The 18,906-nt window shown below is 40.0% G+C and overlaps 5 protein-coding genes across 7 annotated transcripts in view; 4 read left to right on the plus strand and 1 right to left on the minus strand.

Annotated features, from left to right (window-relative positions):
* Positions 1-638: 638 nt before the first annotated feature.
* Positions 639-4,854, plus strand: LOC104953393 (D-serine dehydratase). 2 transcript variants are annotated; one of them, XM_010780333.1, is made up of 9 exons: positions 640-1,149; positions 1,250-1,379; positions 2,425-2,575; positions 2,670-2,850; positions 3,221-3,339; positions 3,454-3,580; positions 3,872-3,934; positions 4,379-4,484; positions 4,571-4,854. In XM_010780333.1, the coding sequence occupies exons 1-9, from the start codon at positions 1,004-1,006 to the stop codon at positions 4,658-4,660; spliced, it is 1,113 nt and encodes a 370-aa protein (XP_010778635.1). In that variant the 5' UTR covers positions 640-1,003; the 3' UTR covers positions 4,661-4,854. The 2 variants fall into 2 exon arrangements, with proteins under 2 accessions (XP_010778636.1, XP_010778635.1); XM_010780334.1 differs by lacking the exon at positions 3,872-3,934 and having other exon boundaries at positions 639-1,149.
* Positions 4,855-5,414: 560 nt separating this feature from the next.
* Positions 5,415-12,624, plus strand: orc2 (origin recognition complex, subunit 2). The gene is made up of 16 exons (XM_010780335.1): positions 5,415-5,505; positions 5,714-5,785; positions 5,917-6,072; positions 7,039-7,125; positions 7,254-7,343; positions 7,437-7,468; positions 8,135-8,192; positions 8,273-8,556; positions 8,650-8,759; positions 8,843-8,975; positions 10,161-10,257; positions 10,339-10,485; positions 10,558-10,729; positions 12,041-12,102; positions 12,199-12,317; positions 12,410-12,624. Exons 2-16 carry the CDS (start codon positions 5,716-5,718, stop codon positions 12,491-12,493), a joined length of 1,701 nt encoding a protein of 566 aa, XP_010778637.1. The 5' UTR covers positions 5,415-5,505; positions 5,714-5,715; the 3' UTR covers positions 12,494-12,624.
* Positions 12,625-12,710: 86 nt separating this feature from the next.
* Positions 12,711-15,056, minus strand: cfap410 (cilia and flagella associated protein 410). Its single transcript, XM_010780337.1, has 7 exons — positions 14,819-15,056; positions 14,654-14,672; positions 14,456-14,502; positions 14,080-14,309; positions 13,781-13,931; positions 13,584-13,683; positions 12,711-13,501 (listed from the first exon to the last, which is right to left on the minus strand). The coding sequence occupies exons 1-7, from the start codon at positions 14,893-14,895 to the stop codon at positions 13,337-13,339; spliced, it is 789 nt and encodes a 262-aa protein (XP_010778639.1). The 5' UTR covers positions 14,896-15,056; the 3' UTR covers positions 12,711-13,336.
* Positions 15,057-15,264: 208 nt separating this feature from the next.
* rpl37a (ribosomal protein L37a) lies at positions 15,265-17,688 on the plus strand. Its single transcript, XM_010780338.1, has 4 exons — positions 15,265-15,352; positions 16,086-16,214; positions 16,398-16,480; positions 17,547-17,688. The coding sequence occupies exons 1-4, from the start codon at positions 15,350-15,352 to the stop codon at positions 17,608-17,610; spliced, it is 279 nt and encodes a 92-aa protein (XP_010778640.1). The 5' UTR covers positions 15,265-15,349; the 3' UTR covers positions 17,611-17,688.
* Positions 17,689-18,460: 772 nt separating this feature from the next.
* The window catches only part of pecr (peroxisomal trans-2-enoyl-CoA reductase), a 7,728-nt gene continuing 7,282 nt past the window's right edge, over positions 18,461-18,906 (plus strand). The window contains exon 1 of one of the 2 annotated variants that reach the window (XM_010780340.1): positions 18,461-18,747. In XM_010780340.1, the coding sequence (XP_010778642.1) occupies positions 18,716-18,747 (32 nt within the window). In that variant the 5' untranslated portion in view covers positions 18,461-18,715. The remainder of the gene's footprint in view (positions 18,748-18,906) is intronic. The other variant, XM_010780341.1, reaches the window with a different exon arrangement.

The following is an 18,906-nucleotide window of genomic DNA, read 5'->3' on the forward strand; positions in this document are numbered from 1 at the left end:
GCTATGCAGGGCATGCAAGCGAGCAAACAAGAACAAACAAACAAGTGAAATGAAGAATAAAATTGAAATTGTACAATATAATATTGTTGTGGCTCATCTTATAATTCAGTCTAGAGAATGCACCAGACAGCATCTAAGACCTGCAAAAATCAAAATGTTCTAGGTGCGCCATTTCGTCCTTGCGCATTTTTCAGGGCAATCTCTATTGGGCTCAGGGCCATCTGTAAATTAGCTTAGATGGCCCACAGGGCCATCTCCCAAAATCCTTAATGTCATGCGCGCACACACACACACACACACACACACAGAGGCCCTATTGCAGAATCCCTCTCGCTTTCAGGTGGTTTTGATTGAGTGTCCACACGTGGACGTTTAAGGACTAAAAAACGATCAATTTTTCACTTTGCTGTTAGCAAATAATTTGGCGCTCCAGCTAACAGGAAGTCGCTGGCCATTGGCCTAATCACCTGTGTTGGCTTTATGTTTTTGGTCAAACATTTGTTTGTTTCACATTTGCATTGATTTAATATATAATTGTTCTAATTTAATAAAAAAATATATTTGAAAAAAAAACAACAACATATATTTCTTGGAGGTGCTTAGGGGGTGCTTTGGCAATCCTGGGGGGTGCTTCCCCCCTGGCGCCGCCCCTGGTCAGATGTCGATTCATTGTAACGGTGTCGTGTTACAGACGTGCTCCCCTTGTCACCTCTCACTCTCGCGTGTCAGCGCTGATAGAGAACTGCGCACAAGCACAAGCCTAGCTCATAAGCCGAGGACCACTGCGCAATGTGAGGCCCTATGCAGCCTGCATGATCGGCCTGTAGGGAGGGACGGCCCTGTCTGTGCCTATGCACTCGTATACTTTCTCTATATGATATGTATAGCAGTGCATGTTTTATGAATAGTGTCACTGTCACTTAGTATCTGATTGGAAAATTGTGTGTGTGTGTTTTTTTTCTTCTTCTTTTTGTCTATTTGTGTGTGTTCAAGTGCTGCCAGTATGAAAGAGAAGCCCCTCTCCTCTCTGTGCACCCCCGCTCTGGTGGTGGATGTGGACAAAGTGAAGAGAAATGCCCTGAGGATGATCGAGCGCTGTCAGAATCTGGGGGTCCAGCTTCGGCCCCACATGAAGACCCATAAAACCCTGTATGATAATAGGCGCAGTGACACACACTTAAATAGTACATTTGCACAAACCAGTCACATGTAATGGATGCTGTGTGTGTGTATCTGTGTTTATGTGCAGTGAGTGTGCTGACATCATGACAGGTGGATCACGGAGGTGCATCGTGGTCTCCACACTGGCAGAGGCCTGTTTCTATGCCGATCATGGGTTTGATGACATCCTCTATGCATACTCTCTTCCCCTTGATAAGGTCATCTCAACTCACTCAAAAAGACCAGTTGTATAGTAAATGTTTAGAATTTGTTGTGTTTTTTAAATATTTGAAAAGTGACAACAACTTATAAAATAAAAGTGCATCTTCAAATCCCCTTGATTAAGAATGTACTGTACATGCAAACTATAGCTACATTACTATATAAAGTAATATAACTTAACACGTTATGAAGACATTTTGACAGCTCCAATTGGAAAAGCAAATGATAAAACAGTTTTAATTCAATCTATTTAGTCGATTGTTTCAGTTTAAGAGTCCTGGTATTCACTGTAAACTGAGCCATTGTCAAGTTATAAATTAAACCTATTCCTACTATGTGTGGAAATGTCTACACATGGGTAATTGGGGAGGTGCTCACATCTACATATAATTAAAACATTGCTGAAACAGCTGACACTTATTCAATGACAAACATAGAAAATCATATATATTTTATGGACAAAAGTCACAGTTTGCACAATTACAAATGGTTAAGTTAATATCTTGCAAATTAACTGGAGTACTGTATGTTTTCTAAAAGTATGAAGTATTAGATTGGGAATATACTTTACTTGTCAGAGCATCGAAAGCACAGATGGATGAAAATCATTTAACTATATTGTTAACAATAGGACTTTTTGCCTTCCAACTCATACATTTTATGTTTAACATCAACATGCAGGACATTACAGTCACACATTTGATTTATTTTGTATTTTCTTACTGTATTACACTGTTCATTTCAAGCAATGTTCTTGCTTTATAAAGAATATCTTTATTAATATGTTTACAGTACTGTATATATTTCAAAATATGTAATTTACTTATTTACTGTTGTCTTACATCTTAGTACAATGTGCACTTTTTCATTTCTTTAGGTATGTATAAGAGATTATTGTTTTATTGTATTCTAAAATGGAGCAACTTTTAGTAGATCCACTTGCTCCATGGGGATAAATAAAATATTTCTGATTCTGATTCCAATTATCTTTGACATCTCACACACTCACACTAACGTATGTCTGTGTATGCGTGCTGACAGGTGGAGCGCTGTGCCGACCTCTCAGAGAGGCTGGATCTCTTCCAGATTTTACTGGATCATCCTCAAGCTCTGGATGAGCTCAAAAAGAGACCCCTGAGAGACGGTCGGCTGTGGCACGTCTGGCTCAAACTGGACTGTGGTAATGGGAGAGGTAAACACACAGCACAACCAGGACACGGCTCATCAATAACTGCTGAAATGTGATAGGTCAGTGTCAGCTGATCTTCTGTTTGTCATCTGCGTAGCTGGGGTCCTGCACTCGCAGCCTGAGGCGATCAGCTTGGCTCAGGCCATCGTTGGGACGAAAGGTGTGGAGCTAACAGGAGTGTACGCTCACTGTGGGAACAGCTATAACTGCAGAGGAGTGGAGCAGATTCAGGCCGTCGCCCAGGAAACCACTGACCTGACTCTGCAATTCATGGAAAAGTATGGCATAAAAAATATGGTCAAATGCAATTAAAGACCAAACATGTCAATATATAACCTGTCCACTGGCATATACTAGTTTTAGTATTTAAGAAGTACAGTTTCTTTTCTTTTTTTTATGATTGTACAATAAAGTAGAATAAAGTTGAGATAATAACAAAGGTTCTTTACTTTCCCTGCAAAAAAAATCAAAAACTGGGTTTATACTACTACTTTAAAAAAAAGTCAACCTATTTCAAAATTCAGCTTTGATATATTAAAGATGCTCTTATCCATATTTGTAAAAATTATTTATCTGTGTAAATGAATTGTGAAAAAGGTAATGCTCACTGAGATGTATCATCCAGTGATCTTCTCTTCTTTTGTTCAGACTGAAGGCTTCTGGGATCACCTGTAAATCCAGCATTGGCTCCACCCCTTCCTGTAGTCACCCAGTAAAAGACATGGGGAAGCTCAGCGAGGTGCATCCTGGGAACTATGGATTCTATGGTGTGTATTTATGTAGTTGAGTCAGTGTACCAGTTTGTTTATGCTGTTTTCTGATTGAAGTTAGTGTATCTAGAAAAATGATGTTTATTTCCTTCTCTTTTTTCTGTGTTGTAGACGTGCAGCAGTCTGTGATTGGCTCGTGTACTCTGGAGGAAGTGGCTGTGAAGGTTCTGACGAGAGTCATCGGACACTGTCCTCACAGGAACCAACTCCTGATCGACTGTGGATGGTGCGGACTCAGGTACCTTTATCAATATTGTTTTCCATTTTTAGATGACCTTAACTTTGAAGATGTCAAACTGTACATAAGTTGCTCGGAAAAGGATGAATAAATATATATATTTTAAGTATTTCCCCTCAATTGTATGGAAGAGCATTATGGCTATTACATAATGCAAAACCCTCTTCGGATCTTGAGAATAAAGACCATATTTCTATCTCACTACTACATTACTGTTGTTTTTATTTAATCGTTGTGGGTATCTATTGTTTTCATATATTCTTTAAACACTTTTTTGCTTGTTGCTCTCAGTCTAGACGGAGCTGGAAAACTTCCCACTGGATATGCTGTGATTGAAGGACACACAGACCTCAAGTGAAGCTACCTACTCTTTTCTGTAGTCTTAATACTAATTTCGAAGGATGCCACAAAATGACCATAGCACACATTGTGTTAACCTTGTGCAAACAAGTTTTTTTTTTTCTCACATGTGAAAAACAGAGAAAAGTCTAGATGAATTGAAAAATAAATGGGTCTGTGTTTAATAACTGCAAAACTATATTAAAACATTTCTTTCAATTCAATCTTTAGCAGCGAACATGTATCTGTTTGTTGTGAGCAGTGTGCTGCACACACTAAACTTTACATTTAACAACACAAGATGTGTGAAAGTTGGTAAATGGATGTTTTGATATAGTTTGTCTGTTGTAAAGTGCTACCCCCATATACTTAAATGAATCACGATTTTTCTCAGTTCTTCGTAATTCTTCAATGTAAGATGTGATGAGTTATTCATATAAAATGTTATATCTCCTCCAGGTTGTTGTCTATGACCCAGGAGCATGGCCGAGTGGAGCCCATCTCAGGGCCGCTGGACTACAGTAAATTCCCCCTGGGCTCTCTGCTCACACTGATCCCCTACCATGTCAGTACACTTCAATGAGTGAAGAGTTGAATGCCATCCGTTTCTTGTCTCGCTCGGGTTGACCCTGTTTCTATTTGTTTTCACAGTCGTGTGCAACTGCAGTGATGCATCCTGTGTACCATGTGCACTCTGAGGGCCGTCTGCTGGGCAAGTGGATCCCGACGCGCGGGTGGTGAACAGATAGCTAACTTGTCAATCATGTCATTTGTAATTAATCCCAGAATATAAGTGTAGAGATGTTCCAAAACCACTGATTTAATAACACTTTGCGTACTGTGTAGACCTCTGTTTTGTATGTGAAGCAATTTGATGAAAAATAAACAAATGTATATGCTTTTAAATGTTTAAATTAATAAAAGCTGTAGCTCTATGTTGTCTCATAATCATTCTATCAATGCAGTGTTTATAAATGAGTCATCATGTGAACATACTAAGACCAAGATGGCAGCAACATATGCCAGTAGGCAGTTTTTGGGCTTTCACTGATCCTACAGTAAGCCTATTATCTATACGTGATAGCTTGATTTGTATCTCCAATATGTCTAGCCTAGATGTGTCATGTATTTTTTTCATACTCATTGAGTTTTTTACACCATTTTTTGTTGACATGTAACCAGTAACATGTTTCAATAGTTTTGAATAATATCTCAAATATGCCTACAAATTATAATAGGAAATCAATATAAAAAAATAATATGTATTATAACAGTGATTAACTGCCGCCTTATTATTTTGTATCATTATTCACTAGTTGTGTTTGCTATTTTTGTTGAAAATAATCGTTAAACGCTGTCGTCTCATCAGCAAGGAGCTTGCGAACCACTGTACGAAGTGCATCCTGGGAAATGTGGTTTTTAGTAAAGCTTAAATTCTGATTGGCCACCATATAACCTTTCACTTGTCACGTGGTTTAAAAACTTCAGGAGGATGGCGCGGAAAGTTGTCACACTCCACTGTGTAGCTCTCAGTTTATATTAGTTTTTGTTTACATTTTCCTTGGGCGACAGTGACTCTTTTTCTGGTAAGTTATCATAGTTTGAACATATTTATTCTGTACCAGTTCCGTTTTTCTTCTCGACATTCATGTAAATCCACAGCGAGACTAATTTAACGCAACTTACACCACACTGTACTGTCTGTATTGAGTTTGAATGTATAGTTTGTGTGAACTGTAACTTAGTTAGCTTTTAGCTAGCTCCTGTCGAACTCTATACTGTATTTCTCTTTAGCCATGAGTGTGTTGGAGGTGAAGTTCATTGGTGATGGAGATGCTCTGGAGCACATCGTGGACAAACAGGAGGGTATGTACAACACTTAACCTCTATCCTGCTTAGATGTGTTGTGTTATGAGCATTATATATACACAGTCTGCTTTGGTAATGAGCAGATGGCTAACTCCTCTGTTTTACTGTCCGTTTGTGTGTAACTACAGGTGTCCCGAGCAGCAGTGGGGCTGTCCAGAAGATGGTCTCGTTTAAGAGCCAAGCTGGACGTCGGCCCAAAGAGGATGCACAACATGATGGGGATGAAAATGTATTCCTTGATGAGCAACATTATATAGAAGCTCTAGGAACAGAACATACAGAAGGTACTGTGTAATTATTGAATACATATCAGGGGTAGTAAACCTTGCTTCTAGTCTACTTGTCAGGTTTCCCCCCAGCTCTCGATGTGTTTGATCGGGTATTGTTATAAAGCTTGCTGTTAAATAATTCAAATCAATACCCTTCTTTCTCTTCAAAATATTTGTATTAGTTTTCTTGTCCAACAGGGAATTCCCACAGATGGGCTGAAACAGTATAACAATGCAGTGAGTTCTGCAAACATGTACTGTAGCATTACATTTAAAAAGTAAAGACCTTTTATAGAAAATAAAACGCCACCAGCAGCAAAGATTTGTGAACAAATAATTATGCCGGAGATAAATCAATACCCTTCTAACACTAAGAATACACTAAGTTGCCAGTTTTTTAAGTCATTATTAGGTTATAAAGTGTTTGTTTTTGTTGAAACTGTTTTGAAGAGTGTGTGTTACTGTTGGCATCTTCTATTGTGTAACACTTAAATGCTTCTAGAAGCATTTTTTATTCACATTTATAACAAATGTACACGCAGTATATTATTCCACAAAATATATTTTCAAAACTACAATGGCATGATATGAAAATGTAATGTTTGGATTATTGTGGATAAAATAGGTCAAAAATACTATTTACAATAACACGATAATCATCTTAAAATATACTGAAATATATTATTATTTCCCAGTTTTTATTTGAACAGGCTATATTTTTCACTTCTTCGCCATTATGGTCGTTATAATGGAAATCTGCTCTGATCAACTTATTTTGAGCGTTTTTTATTGCCATCTAATATAAAATTCTATAACGTCCGATCACTTTTCACAACTGATCCACGCTGGAATTGACCAGCTCCAGCTCTACTGGTAGAGCGTGAATTAGCAAAAGTCTATTGAGTTTGTTGCTGCTAATCATAGGTCAATTATTATTTAATCGGATACATCTCAGTTCCATCCTTTTCCTTGCTTTCACAGAAGATGATGAGGGAATGCACAGAGTGGCTGGATCGTCCATTTTCTCCTTTCAGAAATCCAGGCGTGGACACAGCATGGCCCTGACTGGTGAGAGCCTCAGTCCTCTTCCGTCATAACCCACACACTCTCTTGTATTGCATGACACCAGCTGCCTGTATCGTGTGATTATTCCTTTAGATTCCAGGATTTAACATACTTTGTGTTTTTGTAAATAGCAAGTGAGTTGGCCAGGACTCCCGGGAAAAGCGTGTCCTTCGGCTCAGCCCCCGACATTGAACCCTCGACTCCTACCAGGAAAGGTCGCAGTGAGTTCAGCACACTTCACTATTTTAATGTGTCCATTCTTTGCTCTGACTGTTAATATTCAGCTAAGTCCACTTTTCCCTCTATCTAACTAGACAACAAAGGTGAAAGCAGGACGCCACAGAAGGTGAGACTAGAAGTGATTTTTAGCTTAATAAGGTATGTCCACTTAAAGGGCTTGTCTTTGCCACTGACAGGCTGATATTGTGTGTGAACACATTTTTGGAAAGACCTCTTGGAGAGATAAAATGTTTTTCTTTCGATTTCCTTTGATCAGGTCTGTTTGGTATTGTGTCAAAACCAAGTATTGCCCTGAGAAGACTGGTTCTGAAATCTCACAAGGCATCAACCTTGTCAAAATTGGCTAAATATTCAGCCAGGACATTAAAAAATACTTTTTAGATAACACTGAGCTACGCTTTCTGTACTCCATAACAACAAACTCTGACTACACCGGCACTCCTCTGTCCGCTGACGTTTCCGATGTTGTTTTACGCAGACAACACTATAACAAACAGTTGGCATCAAGCGAACATTTTGTTACTCTGTAGGATCTTTTCCATAATGTTTTCAGGTTATGTATTTCAAATGGATTATTATATCAATGTGGACCTTTCAGTGGCACAAATAAGTACTTTTAGTGGACAACAGGTTAAATAATATCAAAGTTACCTGTTATCTTCTTATATACACTTCACATCCAGCATCATTGTTTTTCGTGAGCAGATGTAATCAGGTGAAATTGCTGCAGTGTCAGATGTGTTCTCATTATTTCCTGTTCTTTTTCTATCAGAGCAAGAAGGTTCAGTTTGTCTCCACAACCCCCCACAGGCTCAGGAAGAGAATCACCAGTGAGTGTAACATTCATACATTCTCTTACTGCTCCGATATTTAAAGTTGGAGTACAGCTAAGCTCTTTTGATGCTTTCAGCTCCAAGCGTGCAAGACAGCGATAGCGAGCTGTCGCCCTCTGACTCTGGGGAGGACGACGATGAAGACGGGCTCGAGGAAGAAAAGAAAGTAGACAAGGAGAACTTGAAGACTCCAAAAAAAGGATCATCTGCAGCTCTCTACAAGACCCCCGCCAAGAAGAGCAAGTCCGAAGCCCTCAACCAGCCCAGTATGGTGGAGGAGTATTTCGAAGCCCATGGCAACTCTAAGGTGTTGACGTCAGACCGGACCCTGGAGCGGCTACACACACCCAAACTGGACAGGGTCAGTGACAAACAGCCTGTACCTCCATGTATTCAACAAGCTGCTGTGTTCCCGTGTTTTAAAGCTGCATCCTCCTCTTTGTTTTGTCTACAGGAGATGTTGGGGCAGCTTTTAGGGGAGAAGCCGTCCTGCTGCGCCAAAGAGATCCAGCAGCTCTACAGCAAACACAGAAAGCACTTTAGCAAATGGATGTTACAGTTACAGTTGAGTGTGGTTTCCTTATTCAATGTTTTTTTTTATTTTTTTTTTTATTTGGTACAAGTGGCTGTGTGTTTTGTTTGTGTAGGTTGGGATTCAGTGTGATCGTCTACGGTTTGGGCAGCAAAAAGTCTCTGCTGGAGGACTTCCGCGTGTCTCACTTGGCTCAGGAAATCCACCTCGTGGTCAACGGATTCTTCCCCTCCATTACTCTTAAATCGGTCAGTGTGCACAGAAAAATGCTTTTATTGGTACAGTGTATATTTAAGCAATAGCTCGGGCCGTACCACGCCCCTTAGCTGTGATATAATGACCATATATATATCACGGCCTGAAGTGAGCTATTGCTTTTATAAAACGGTTACCAAGTGTGGCAATATGAAAGAAAAATACACACTCTAATTTAAATAGTTTTTATTAGTAAATAATGATGTTCAAAATAAAATAGTCCCTCCGAGGTGGTTGCTATGCAACAACACTAACAGCTAGCAAACATATTAGACAGAGAGAGCGTTGATCCATTATTTGGCTATTTATTTACATTAATGTGTATGTTGCCGTTTATTGTGCACCCACTGAAAACCTGTCCAGCATCAGTAGCATGGCTTACGTGGTCACTTGTATAGGTTGAGGTTGTTCTAGGCTGTTACTTGGCGTGGCGAGAATATTGCTCCACTTTCTCCGGTCCCCGAGATTGGGCTTCCAGTAGCTCTGGAGAGAGCTTTCGCACCTGTGGCCACTAACGGTCATAATTTCTCTGCTTTGTTTCAAGACCTGCATCAGAAAGCTTTTGAATGGTGGTACTTTTCCAGTTCGTCTACCTGCTCTTCACGTAGCTCTGCATGTCGTCGTTTAGGTGCTTTTTTCTTTGTTAGTTCGTTAGTTTCGTAACGGACGTAATGTAATAGTTGTAACGGTTGTTGCTTTTCTTAGACGCGGAGGGATACAGGACTTGGGAAAAGCAATTATATCATGGCTAAGAACCGACAGATTGCTTGATTTGACTTGTACGTTTTATAACAACAATTAAACTGCAAAGGAATGTGCATGGATCGGGGCTGATAAGGCTGGCAATCTTGTTTTCTTATTTCCTATAAGGAAAAAAGCCAGCAATAGATCATTATAAAAACATGTTATTTGCATAGCACTTTTTAAAGGACATTTTTTTAAAACAATGTTTATGTACAATAAAACCATAAAACCCAAAAGTAGCAACATAAAAAGACGAGGTTGATAACAGATCAAGACTTTTAAGAACTACAGGTTCATAGGAATTGTATCCTACTAGTATTATTTTTACTCCAATTATTGTCTGAGAAACCAAATACATGTTTTTTCTTCAATGTGCTGAATATTTATTAACGTTTTTCCCCTTCTATACTCATCATGATATGCTTTCATTGCAGATCCTAAATGCTCTGACATGTGAGGCTCTAGAGCACGAGGGAAGTTTCCGGACCCCCTCAGACCAGATCCACTTCATCGCTCAGACCCTAAAAGACAGTAAGTGTGACTGTATATTGTTTCCCGTTATAAAGCTAATGTTTAAATGATGTGTTTTACAATGGAAGCATCTACTTACAGGCCCAGACCTCCATCTGTATCTGATAATCCATAACATCGATGGACCAATGCTACGAGGAGAGAAGAACCAGAGTGCACTGGGGCAGCTGGCATCCCTGCCCAACCTACACTTGGTGGCTTCTTTGGACCACATTAACGCTCCATTGGGTGGGTGTTTTCTAGTCTCTGTGTTTATTCTACTCAAATCTGTATTTGTTGCTGACTTTCTCCTGTTTCCAGTGTGGGACCAGTTTAAGCAGAGTCAGTTCAACTGGCTGTGGTGGGAGTGTGTGTCCTTCCAGCACTACACAGAGGAAACGTCTTATGAAAACTCGCTCCTGGTGCAGCAGACCGGCGCTCTCGCCCTGTCCTCGCTCACACACGTGCTGCGCAGCTTGACACCCAATGCAAGGTACCAGCATTGATTTTTTAGATTAAAAAGTTTGGTCTATGAAGCGATAAATATATGAAGTGTCAGAAAATTGGGAAACATTTCCACAGTTTCTCAAAGTGGCTTTAAATGTATTTTTCTGTCATTCCAAAACCAGAACATATTCACTTTAACATATCAAGATTGTAAGGAAATCTCCATATTTTTTGCATGAAAATTGTATTTAACTGATAAAGGGGTCCTATTATGCCATTTTTTATTTTGTTTAACCGTAGTGTGTTATATAGGTTTTTGTGCATGTAAATGGTTTGCAAAGGCTAAAATCCCAAAGTTTCTCTTCCACACACTACGATAATGGAGGAGCGATAACCGAGGAATCACCAGACCATCCTCCGGTGAAATCCTCAGCCACTCGCTCCGCCCCCTTACTGTGTATCGCTCACTGATCACGATGCAGTGCATGCACTGATCTGTTGCTTCTTGACATGAGATTGAGAGCAGTTTCCCAGCGGAGTGAAGAAAACACATGAAACTCACAAGAGTCACTCCTCAGTTTATACAGTGTTTTGTTTAAATTAATGTATCATTTAGTTACAAATATGTGATATATCTGAACAACAAAGTGGTCAAAAATCATTTTATTCATTTATTGGAAACATTTTCATCATCACTTTTTTCGTTTATACATTTTAAGAATGGCGTTTATCTTTGTTGAGAATGAGTTCTTATTTTATTTAATGTATTTGGGTCTACAACAGATGATACAAATGTATACATCAGTAAATGTGTACCAACAGAGGCGGGGGTGTTTGTGAAAATAACGGGGACAGAGCTGCTGTCAGACGATCAGCTGTGCGGCGTCATCACAAACGGACGTCGCTTCACGTGACGCTCCGGAGGAAAAGACGTCCCATTGCTCTTAAAACTAATTTCCCTGCTTCTCGTGGTTTCCTTGCGTCTCTCCATGCTTCCCTGGTGGGAGGGACTAAACGCAGGGAAACGACGCAAGTGAGGGAAGCAAGGAATCCATTTAACCGACCTGACACGCAGCCCTGGCTTCTATTGGCTAGCGCTTCAACACATTGTACATGATAGGCTAAGGGGCGGGACATCTTAAAGAGGTGGACCCATGTCACAGAAGAGGAACAAGATATTATGAAACCTTAAAATTAGCGTAACAGGGCCCAATATTTAATCAAATATCAACATAAGTCTGGAATAATTAATCTATTTCTTGATTCGTCTTTACAATTCTATGTTATTTAAACCTTGATATAACTCACTCTTGAATTGCTTTAGTTTTTTATGGCTTTGTTCTCTTTCTTCTCGCAGAGGAATTTTCAAACTGTTGGTGAATTTCCAGCTGGAAAACAAAGACAACCCTTCATACACAGGTGCACACACAAAGCTTCAACATGATGTAACAACTTCTTCTTAAAATGATTGTGTGTAGATTTAAGATTGTAACGTATTTGTATCGCTGGGTGCAGGATTGTCATTCCAAGATTTCTACCAGCGTTGTCGAGAGTCGTTCTTGGTGAACTCCGACCTTACGCTCAGGACTCAGCTGACCGAGTTCAGAGACCACAAACTCATTCGCACACGCAAGGTAGAGCCCTGTTTAACTTAAGGATTTCCAACCTTTAATGGCTGCCATTGCTTTCGGCAGACTCACTTACAATTGTTCCCATGACTCACCAGGGTGCAGACGGAGTGGAGTACCTGATCGTCGCTGTGGATCCGGGCACGTTGATGGATTTCCTGGAGAACGAAGAGGGGGACTGAAAAGAGAGGACTTGTGTAAATCTGCTACTGACTTTACCAGCAAATCAATATTTTGGTTGCTTCCATCACTGACATAAATGCCCACTTGAATAAATCTAATATTTGATGTAAAGTTTCACTTGTCAATAATGCCCCCATTGTTGCACCGTGACATTTACACCTTGTGCTTTAATGTATATGTTTTCAGACAGCACCTGTTTAATTAGAACACTTTGTGAGTTATGCAATTTCATCTCTTTAATTACAGAAATAGATTGACATTTTGCAAAACGTACATTCTTTTGTTTGTTCAAGGCAGGTAGGCATGCTGCGTTAAAAAAAAAACGCAATTAAAGGGGCCCTATTATTCTGTGTGTGTTGGCCCGTAATTGACGTCTCTTTAAAATGATCGCTCAGAGGAGAGGATTTCTCATTTCTCTAAACGCCTGCTGCTTCCCCTCCTCTCTCCTCCGCTCGCATCTCCTGTGGGCGGGACAAAGACACGAGGATAGGAGTTGAAGAGGGGAAATTAGAGAAATGAGAAAGCTTTTATATCACGGAAGTAAACAAAGGAGTCCAATGGGGGTGTTTCAGGCAGGGGGGGAATGAGTGGGAGAACTTTGCAGACCATTTACAAAACCCCAAAAAGCATAATAGGGCCCCTTTAAGTACTACTCCACATGTGTAAACTGTAACAAAAAGGAGAGAAAAAAGGCCAGTGAAACATTCCATGCATTGCATTTGTAATGTAAAAGATAAAAATAACGGGGAGGGTGATTTTTATAATCCCTTTTGTCAGTGAGGCTAGGGTTGATGCAAAGAAGGCGAGAGAGTCTTGCAAACGATTCCATGCGATGAGATTTTTCAGTGTTGGATCTCTGTACTTGTCTGTGTCTGCAGTGAATACGTCAGTGTTTCTGAATCCAGCATGTAAGTCTGCAGTCTGTTTGTGGCAGCTGTGTGCACAAAGCGAAGCTCCTCTTCATCCAAATCCTGCAGCAGCAGCAGAACTGCATCGAGAGTGTGTGTCTGAAAAATAAAACTAAAGTTATAAGGGAGATAGTTTGTCGCTTTTTAATTCTAGAAAGCATTGTTCAGGTGAGAAGTTTACCCTTTTCAATGTCAGTTTGTTTTCTCGGGTGGATGGAGAAGACAGGGAGGGGAACTTGTCTCTGGAGAGGAGTTTCATTCCCAGCTCTTCTCTGATTTTGCTGAAAAAGATGAGAAATGTGTTTTTCTCAATATGTCGACAGCACTTTGACAGATTTATGATTTTATTTCTTTGTGGTATCAATCCAAAAGGCTTACTTGGTCTCCTCCATGTTATAGTTGAGCGGGTCATTCTCTGTCTCTGCCTCTGGATGTCCGTTGGTTGAAAGCTGGTTTTGGACACTTCCTGGAGGCGTGTTGACTTCTTCACCCTCCACGAGAGCAAGTGCAATCTCATCCTCTGTCACCACTGCAAACACACACACTGATGATTCATCCAACCCTCACCTTGTCTTCAAAGTCAAACCTTAGTGTTGCAGATTTTGCTCCAGTCGATAGCTCTAACGTTTCTTTTGTTATTGTCAGTGCAAATAATTCTAACAATCGCCCACACACACCTTGGTTGTCGAGCTTCTGGAGGCGAGGCAGGCAGCGCAGCACTGTGAGGCGGTATTGGCTGGAGTCAGCTCCACAACAGGGGTTCTCTGCCAACCACAGCACCCTGAGGCGCGTCAGTGGGCGCATATGGGAGAGCTCAGAAAGGGAGGGGATGCTGTTCCTCCTCAGGTAGAGCTCACACAGAGACAGGCAGCCAGCCAGAGGAGAGAGGGACGAGATGCTGTTGACACTACAGAGAGGGAGAAAAAGAGAAGACGTGACAGACAGGATTCACTGATTATCTCAAGATACTGTGCCGATGTAACAAATAATATTGTGTCAGTGACGTGTGTGAATGTGTCAGAAAGAGACACAGCAAAGACTAAAAAGACCAACCTAAGTGTCAGCACCTCAATGTTAGCTATTTGAGAGAAGATGGAAATCTGGGAAGATAGAGCATAAGGGTACACTATTATAGCAATACTTGCATATCATTTTAACTTAACACTTACTTAATAATAAATATACCTAGCACAGTAATGTAAGCATTAATAGTATTACAATGCTAAACCAGAATATCATATCAATACTCACATCAGTCAGGTTGCATCCCCTGCAAAAACAAAATGCAGTGTGACGTTACTACAAATGCGACGTATACAAAATAAACTGGATTTGTCGACCATACGCCTCTAACGTTTACCAAAAAGCTACAAAAACGACTTACGTCAACTATTATTTTCAAATGACGACACTCACCAGCAGTTCAGTTTCTTCACGCTCTCCAAGTCGGAGGCCTTAGCCTTCGCGAGAACTTGTTTCCGTGTTAGCTTCATAGCATAAGAACTGACTTTGCCTTTAAGAAAGAATATTTGAAATGCACTAAATGTTCACAAGAAACAAATGCCGCATTATGACAGGCTAAGTCGATAAACATTTCAACTCAGCAGCAAAGGAGCAAGGATGTTGTTTCACCCCATGAGTGCGCGTGCGCGTATCCACCGACGCGTCCATAGTTACAGTCATTTCCGTCATTATATTTATATAATATTATCCGAGCTGGTGGATAAATGTATTATTATTTGTTGTTATAAGTATACAATAATAAAATAACTTATTTGAAAAAAGGACCGGCGTATTTTATACGTTTCATAAAAGTAGTTTTGTTTTCATGTCGTAGCTTCTGCATTCTTTGGAAACTCTAAGTCCCACAATGCAACGTAAACGAGTGGGTAAATCGCGCTTGCGCCGTGAGCAATCCCTCTTTGGACCTACGTCTCCACTGAAACGATGGTGAGCCGAAAATGTCCCCTTGCTAATCCGTGTCAATCTACCAATTCCTGAGCTAATAATGATTTAATCACATATTTGAAGGGTTCACAATGTTCTTGTTTGTTATACCTGCCCGTTATTTGTGGCGATTTGGGGATTATTTCTCCAGCAAATACGATGTTTTCATGTTCAAGTGAGACAGAAATGGCTGCCACCATTGCTACTCACTGAGACCATGTACCGGGTGGGCTAGGCATATTAGCATTAATATTATATTCCTTGCTTACCTGGGAGACCCTCAGGTTTAAAATGAAAGCAAACGTAAATGCTTTTTTTCTAGAGGGTTGTAGTCTCCAAACCTGTATACACTGTTGTTGAATTGGTGTAGCTTAGCTCGTTGGATAGCTAGGTTAACGGAAGCTAGGCTAGCTGGTTACACCACTGCTAACACGGCAGCCTGATTCTACAAGTTTCACGATTTAATGGTGTAAACTCATTTTAAAAAGCTGCAGTGATGTGACATGTGGTCGTCCTCTGTAAATTCTGCTGTAAGAAAATGTAATCCTTAGAACTAGACTGGCTTTTTGTATAAGCATAACTAGAATATTGTGCAAAAACTTTTCCCCTTTTAGTAACAGTTGCTGCCTAAGAGTTTGGTGGCAGTATCGGCTAAATATATCAGAGGGAGTTCTGCTTCTACAGCTGCATTATTATTGCATATTTTGAACATTGTATTTTTTAATGTTGTTCACAGGCCAAGCGTACCAAGAAGGTGGGGATCGTGGGTAAATATGGCACGCGTTATGGCGCGTCGCTGAGGAAGATGGTTAAGAAAATTGAAATCTCCCAGCACGCAAAATACACCTGCTCTTTCTGTGGCAAGGTAAGGTCAACTATAAAATCCACAAACTGCTCCAACTAACTTGTGATCTTATTCAGGTTCATTTAAAGTGTATATATTAATGTAACGAAACACTGTTAAAACCTCAAGCATATGTAAAACATTTTTATATTTCAATATTGTGTATTTGTTGACAAGATACCACTTTTAAATGTATTTTGACAGACCAAGATGAAGAGGAGGGCCGTTGGCATCTGGCACTGTGGGTCCTGCAGGAAGACCGTGGCTGGAGGCGCCTGGACATACAAGTAGGTTTCTTTTTACTATTTCATATTGAGAATTAATGTTTTAGGGCGGCATCTTCGGCTGTTGCTAAGCCTGATTCCCCTATCAACAATTCTATTTTAGCCACCGGGATGATGTTTGTTCCACTTGCTGCAAATATTTGACAGTAAATGAGTAAAACATAGAAGAACTGTATGAAAAGGAAGCAGCCATACAGGTTTCTCCTGGAGCTGAGTGTCACATAATGTTTGACAAACTTGCTCTGTACAATACTCAAACGTAATGAGATACATGTGAAATGGATAACTAAGGAATTGAGTCAGACTTTTCAGACCGAACATTTATAACGTTTTTAAAAATCGCAATGATTTGTATTCCCCCCCCTCCCCCTGTTTTTTAAGAAACGTAAATTGTAAGATATTTCAGGGACATTTGACTTTTTAAAGAAAAGCTTCCGCTGTTCAAATTTTAATTGGACGGGGAACTGCCAATCTGTGAACGAGATGTTAATCGATGTGTCAAGGGGTGATGGTACATTTCCTAACTTGATATGGTAGCAGCCTTTCCCAGACCACAATAGGAAAGATGATTGGATTGCTTTGCCAATTACCATCCAAACCTTAAATCATCATCATTGCATTGAGCATTGCCGCCGAACCACAAAGCAAGCAATCTTTCAAATGAAGAATCTTTGGGATTGTGGACAGCTACGTGCTGATGTAAGGGGTTTTCAGGAATGTTTTCCAATATACTGTTAATAAGGTTGTTCTACAGACCAGGCAGACAGGCTACGGGTAGACTTCATAAGAAGAAGAAAGGGTTGCATTGTTTTTTATATTGCCAAAGGAAAAGTGTTTTTATATTGAAAAACTAATGCAACAAAGGCAAGATCACCTAATGGAGTTTATGTGAAAGTTATTTAAAAAAAGGACCTTCATGAATGCGGCAACAAGTTTTTTTCTTTACTTTTTTTAGAGAGGTAAGCTCCTGTTGAAGCAAGGGACAGCAATTGGATAGACAAGGTTTAAATAATTGAATTATAATGCATACACAATGAATAAGTATTAATGTTGTTTTTTGTCTTTGCAGCACAACTTCAGCTGTCACAGTCAAGTCTGCGATCAGAAGGCTGAAGGAGTTGAAAGACCAGTAAACCTTGGGACTTTTTCTATTGTTTAACCCACACTGGACATGGCCACAACATCAACAAATAAATCTGTCTGGAGCGGAATTATTGTGTCTGTTTTTATAATGAAGCAGTAAAATCAAAACGTGTGTTGAAGTCGCACTAGAGATCAGGGTTCCAACATCAAAAGGTGTTCCAATGTTATAAGAAATGTGTATTTAATAGTGTCTTTCGGGCCTGCACTCTAATAACCTTTTTATACTTAATCTATCGCTCTGACACATTACCCTTTGCCTGTTTTAATCCACAGCGATTTTAAGGAAATATTGAGTACTGGAATAATTCCTGCTGTGAGAGTGCTTGAAAAGAATTACTGGTACTTTACAGTGATTCCCCACCATAGACGACTACTATATATATGAGATTCCCATCAAGGGGTACTTCTGAAGTTGCCAGGGAAGTCCGTAGGAAGACTAGCGTAGCTCCACTAACTTATTTTTTTTAAATACTGATTTAATTACAAATGTATAGTTGGTAAGGTTTAAACCTTAATCTACATGAAGCCTTATGTTCAAAACCAGTTTGCAAGAGGGCACAGAAGTTCAACTGGTAGCCAAAAGTAATTACAATTTTAACGATTCAACTTTACACAAAGTAGTAGGCCAAACTATTATATACAGGGTTCGTACGGGTGCTTGAAATCCTTGAAAATGCTTGAATTTTTACGAGGTGTTTTCATGACTTGAAAAGTGCTTGAATTTTGGGAATGGTGCTTGGATTTGAGATAAAGTGCTTGAAATTGTAAATGCTTTACTTTTACAATAAATTGCTGTCTGACTGAATAGTTCGCTTTTTAGATTAAAAGAAAATAAAGAAGTCGGAGCGAGTTTAGTTGCTTCGCTTCTACATAAAACAGCTCCGCTCCGGCCTTCCCGCGCTATGCGCGCGACCTGCAAGTGTTTTATTTTGTGTGACCTGGGCATTCTAATGAGAGAATGACAGTATGCCAGGAGGTTGCCGTTTTAACGAGCGTTGGCTATCCGAAAAGAAATAAAAGCTGTGGCTAAAACGAGGATCAACCCAACGATTCGCCTTCTGCACAGTTTGCCACAAAGAATTTCAATTATTCGCGATGGGAGAGTGCGCTGACAAGCCATATGAAAGGTAAGCCCTAGTAGAGCATTTTGGATTAGGCTAACGTTGCATGTTACGTTTGTTTAAGCTAGTAACGTTAGCGAACTCGATGTGGGATAATTGCTTATGCAGGTGACAATAATAAAAAGGAGCGTACCTATGTCAGTATTTGCGACAGTCGCCATCCTG

Source organism: Notothenia coriiceps, unplaced genomic scaffold (assembly GCF_000735185.1).
Source record: "Notothenia coriiceps isolate Sejong01 unplaced genomic scaffold, NC01 NC01_scaffold00021632, whole genome shotgun sequence".
Lineage (NCBI taxonomy): Eukaryota > Metazoa > Chordata > Actinopteri > Perciformes > Nototheniidae > Notothenia > Notothenia coriiceps.

Bases quoted from the DNA above. Each gene is read 5' to 3' on its own strand.
- orc2 (XM_010780335.1), top strand. From the start codon at position 5,716: ATGAGTGTGTTGGAGGTGAAGTTCATTGGTGATGGAGATGCTCTGGAG. The intron at 10,486-10,557 runs GTGGGTGTTTTC...TCCTGTTTCCAG, and splicing joins CCACATTAACGCTCCATTGG to TGTGGGACCAGTTTAAGCAG. The intron at 12,103-12,198 runs GTGCACACACAA...CGCTGGGTGCAG, and splicing joins AGACAACCCTTCATACACAG to GATTGTCATTCCAAGATTTC.
- LOC104953393 (XM_010780333.1), top strand. From the start codon at position 1,004: ATGAAAGAGAAGCCCCTCTCCTCTCTGTGCACCCCCGCTCTGGTGGTG. The intron at 1,150-1,249 runs GTATGATAATAG...GTTTATGTGCAG, and splicing joins ATGAAGACCCATAAAACCCT to TGAGTGTGCTGACATCATGA. The intron at 3,935-4,378 runs GTGAAGCTACCT...TATCTCCTCCAG, and splicing joins GAAGGACACACAGACCTCAA to GTTGTTGTCTATGACCCAGG.
- rpl37a (XM_010780338.1), top strand. The intron at 16,215-16,397 runs GTAAGGTCAACT...GTATTTTGACAG, and splicing joins CCTGCTCTTTCTGTGGCAAG to ACCAAGATGAAGAGGAGGGC. The intron at 16,481-17,546 runs GTAGGTTTCTTT...TTGTCTTTGCAG, and splicing joins GGAGGCGCCTGGACATACAA to CACAACTTCAGCTGTCACAG.
- cfap410 (XM_010780337.1), bottom strand. From the start codon at position 14,895: ATGAAGCTAACACGGAAACAAGTTCTCGCGAAGGCTAAGGCCTCCGAC. The intron at 13,684-13,780 runs GTAAGCCTTTTG...CATCTTTTTCAG, and splicing joins TATAACATGGAGGAGACCAA to CAAAATCAGAGAAGAGCTGG. The intron at 13,502-13,583 runs GTAAACTTCTCA...TTTATTTTTCAG, and splicing joins ACAAACTGACATTGAAAAGG to ACACACACTCTCGATGCAGT.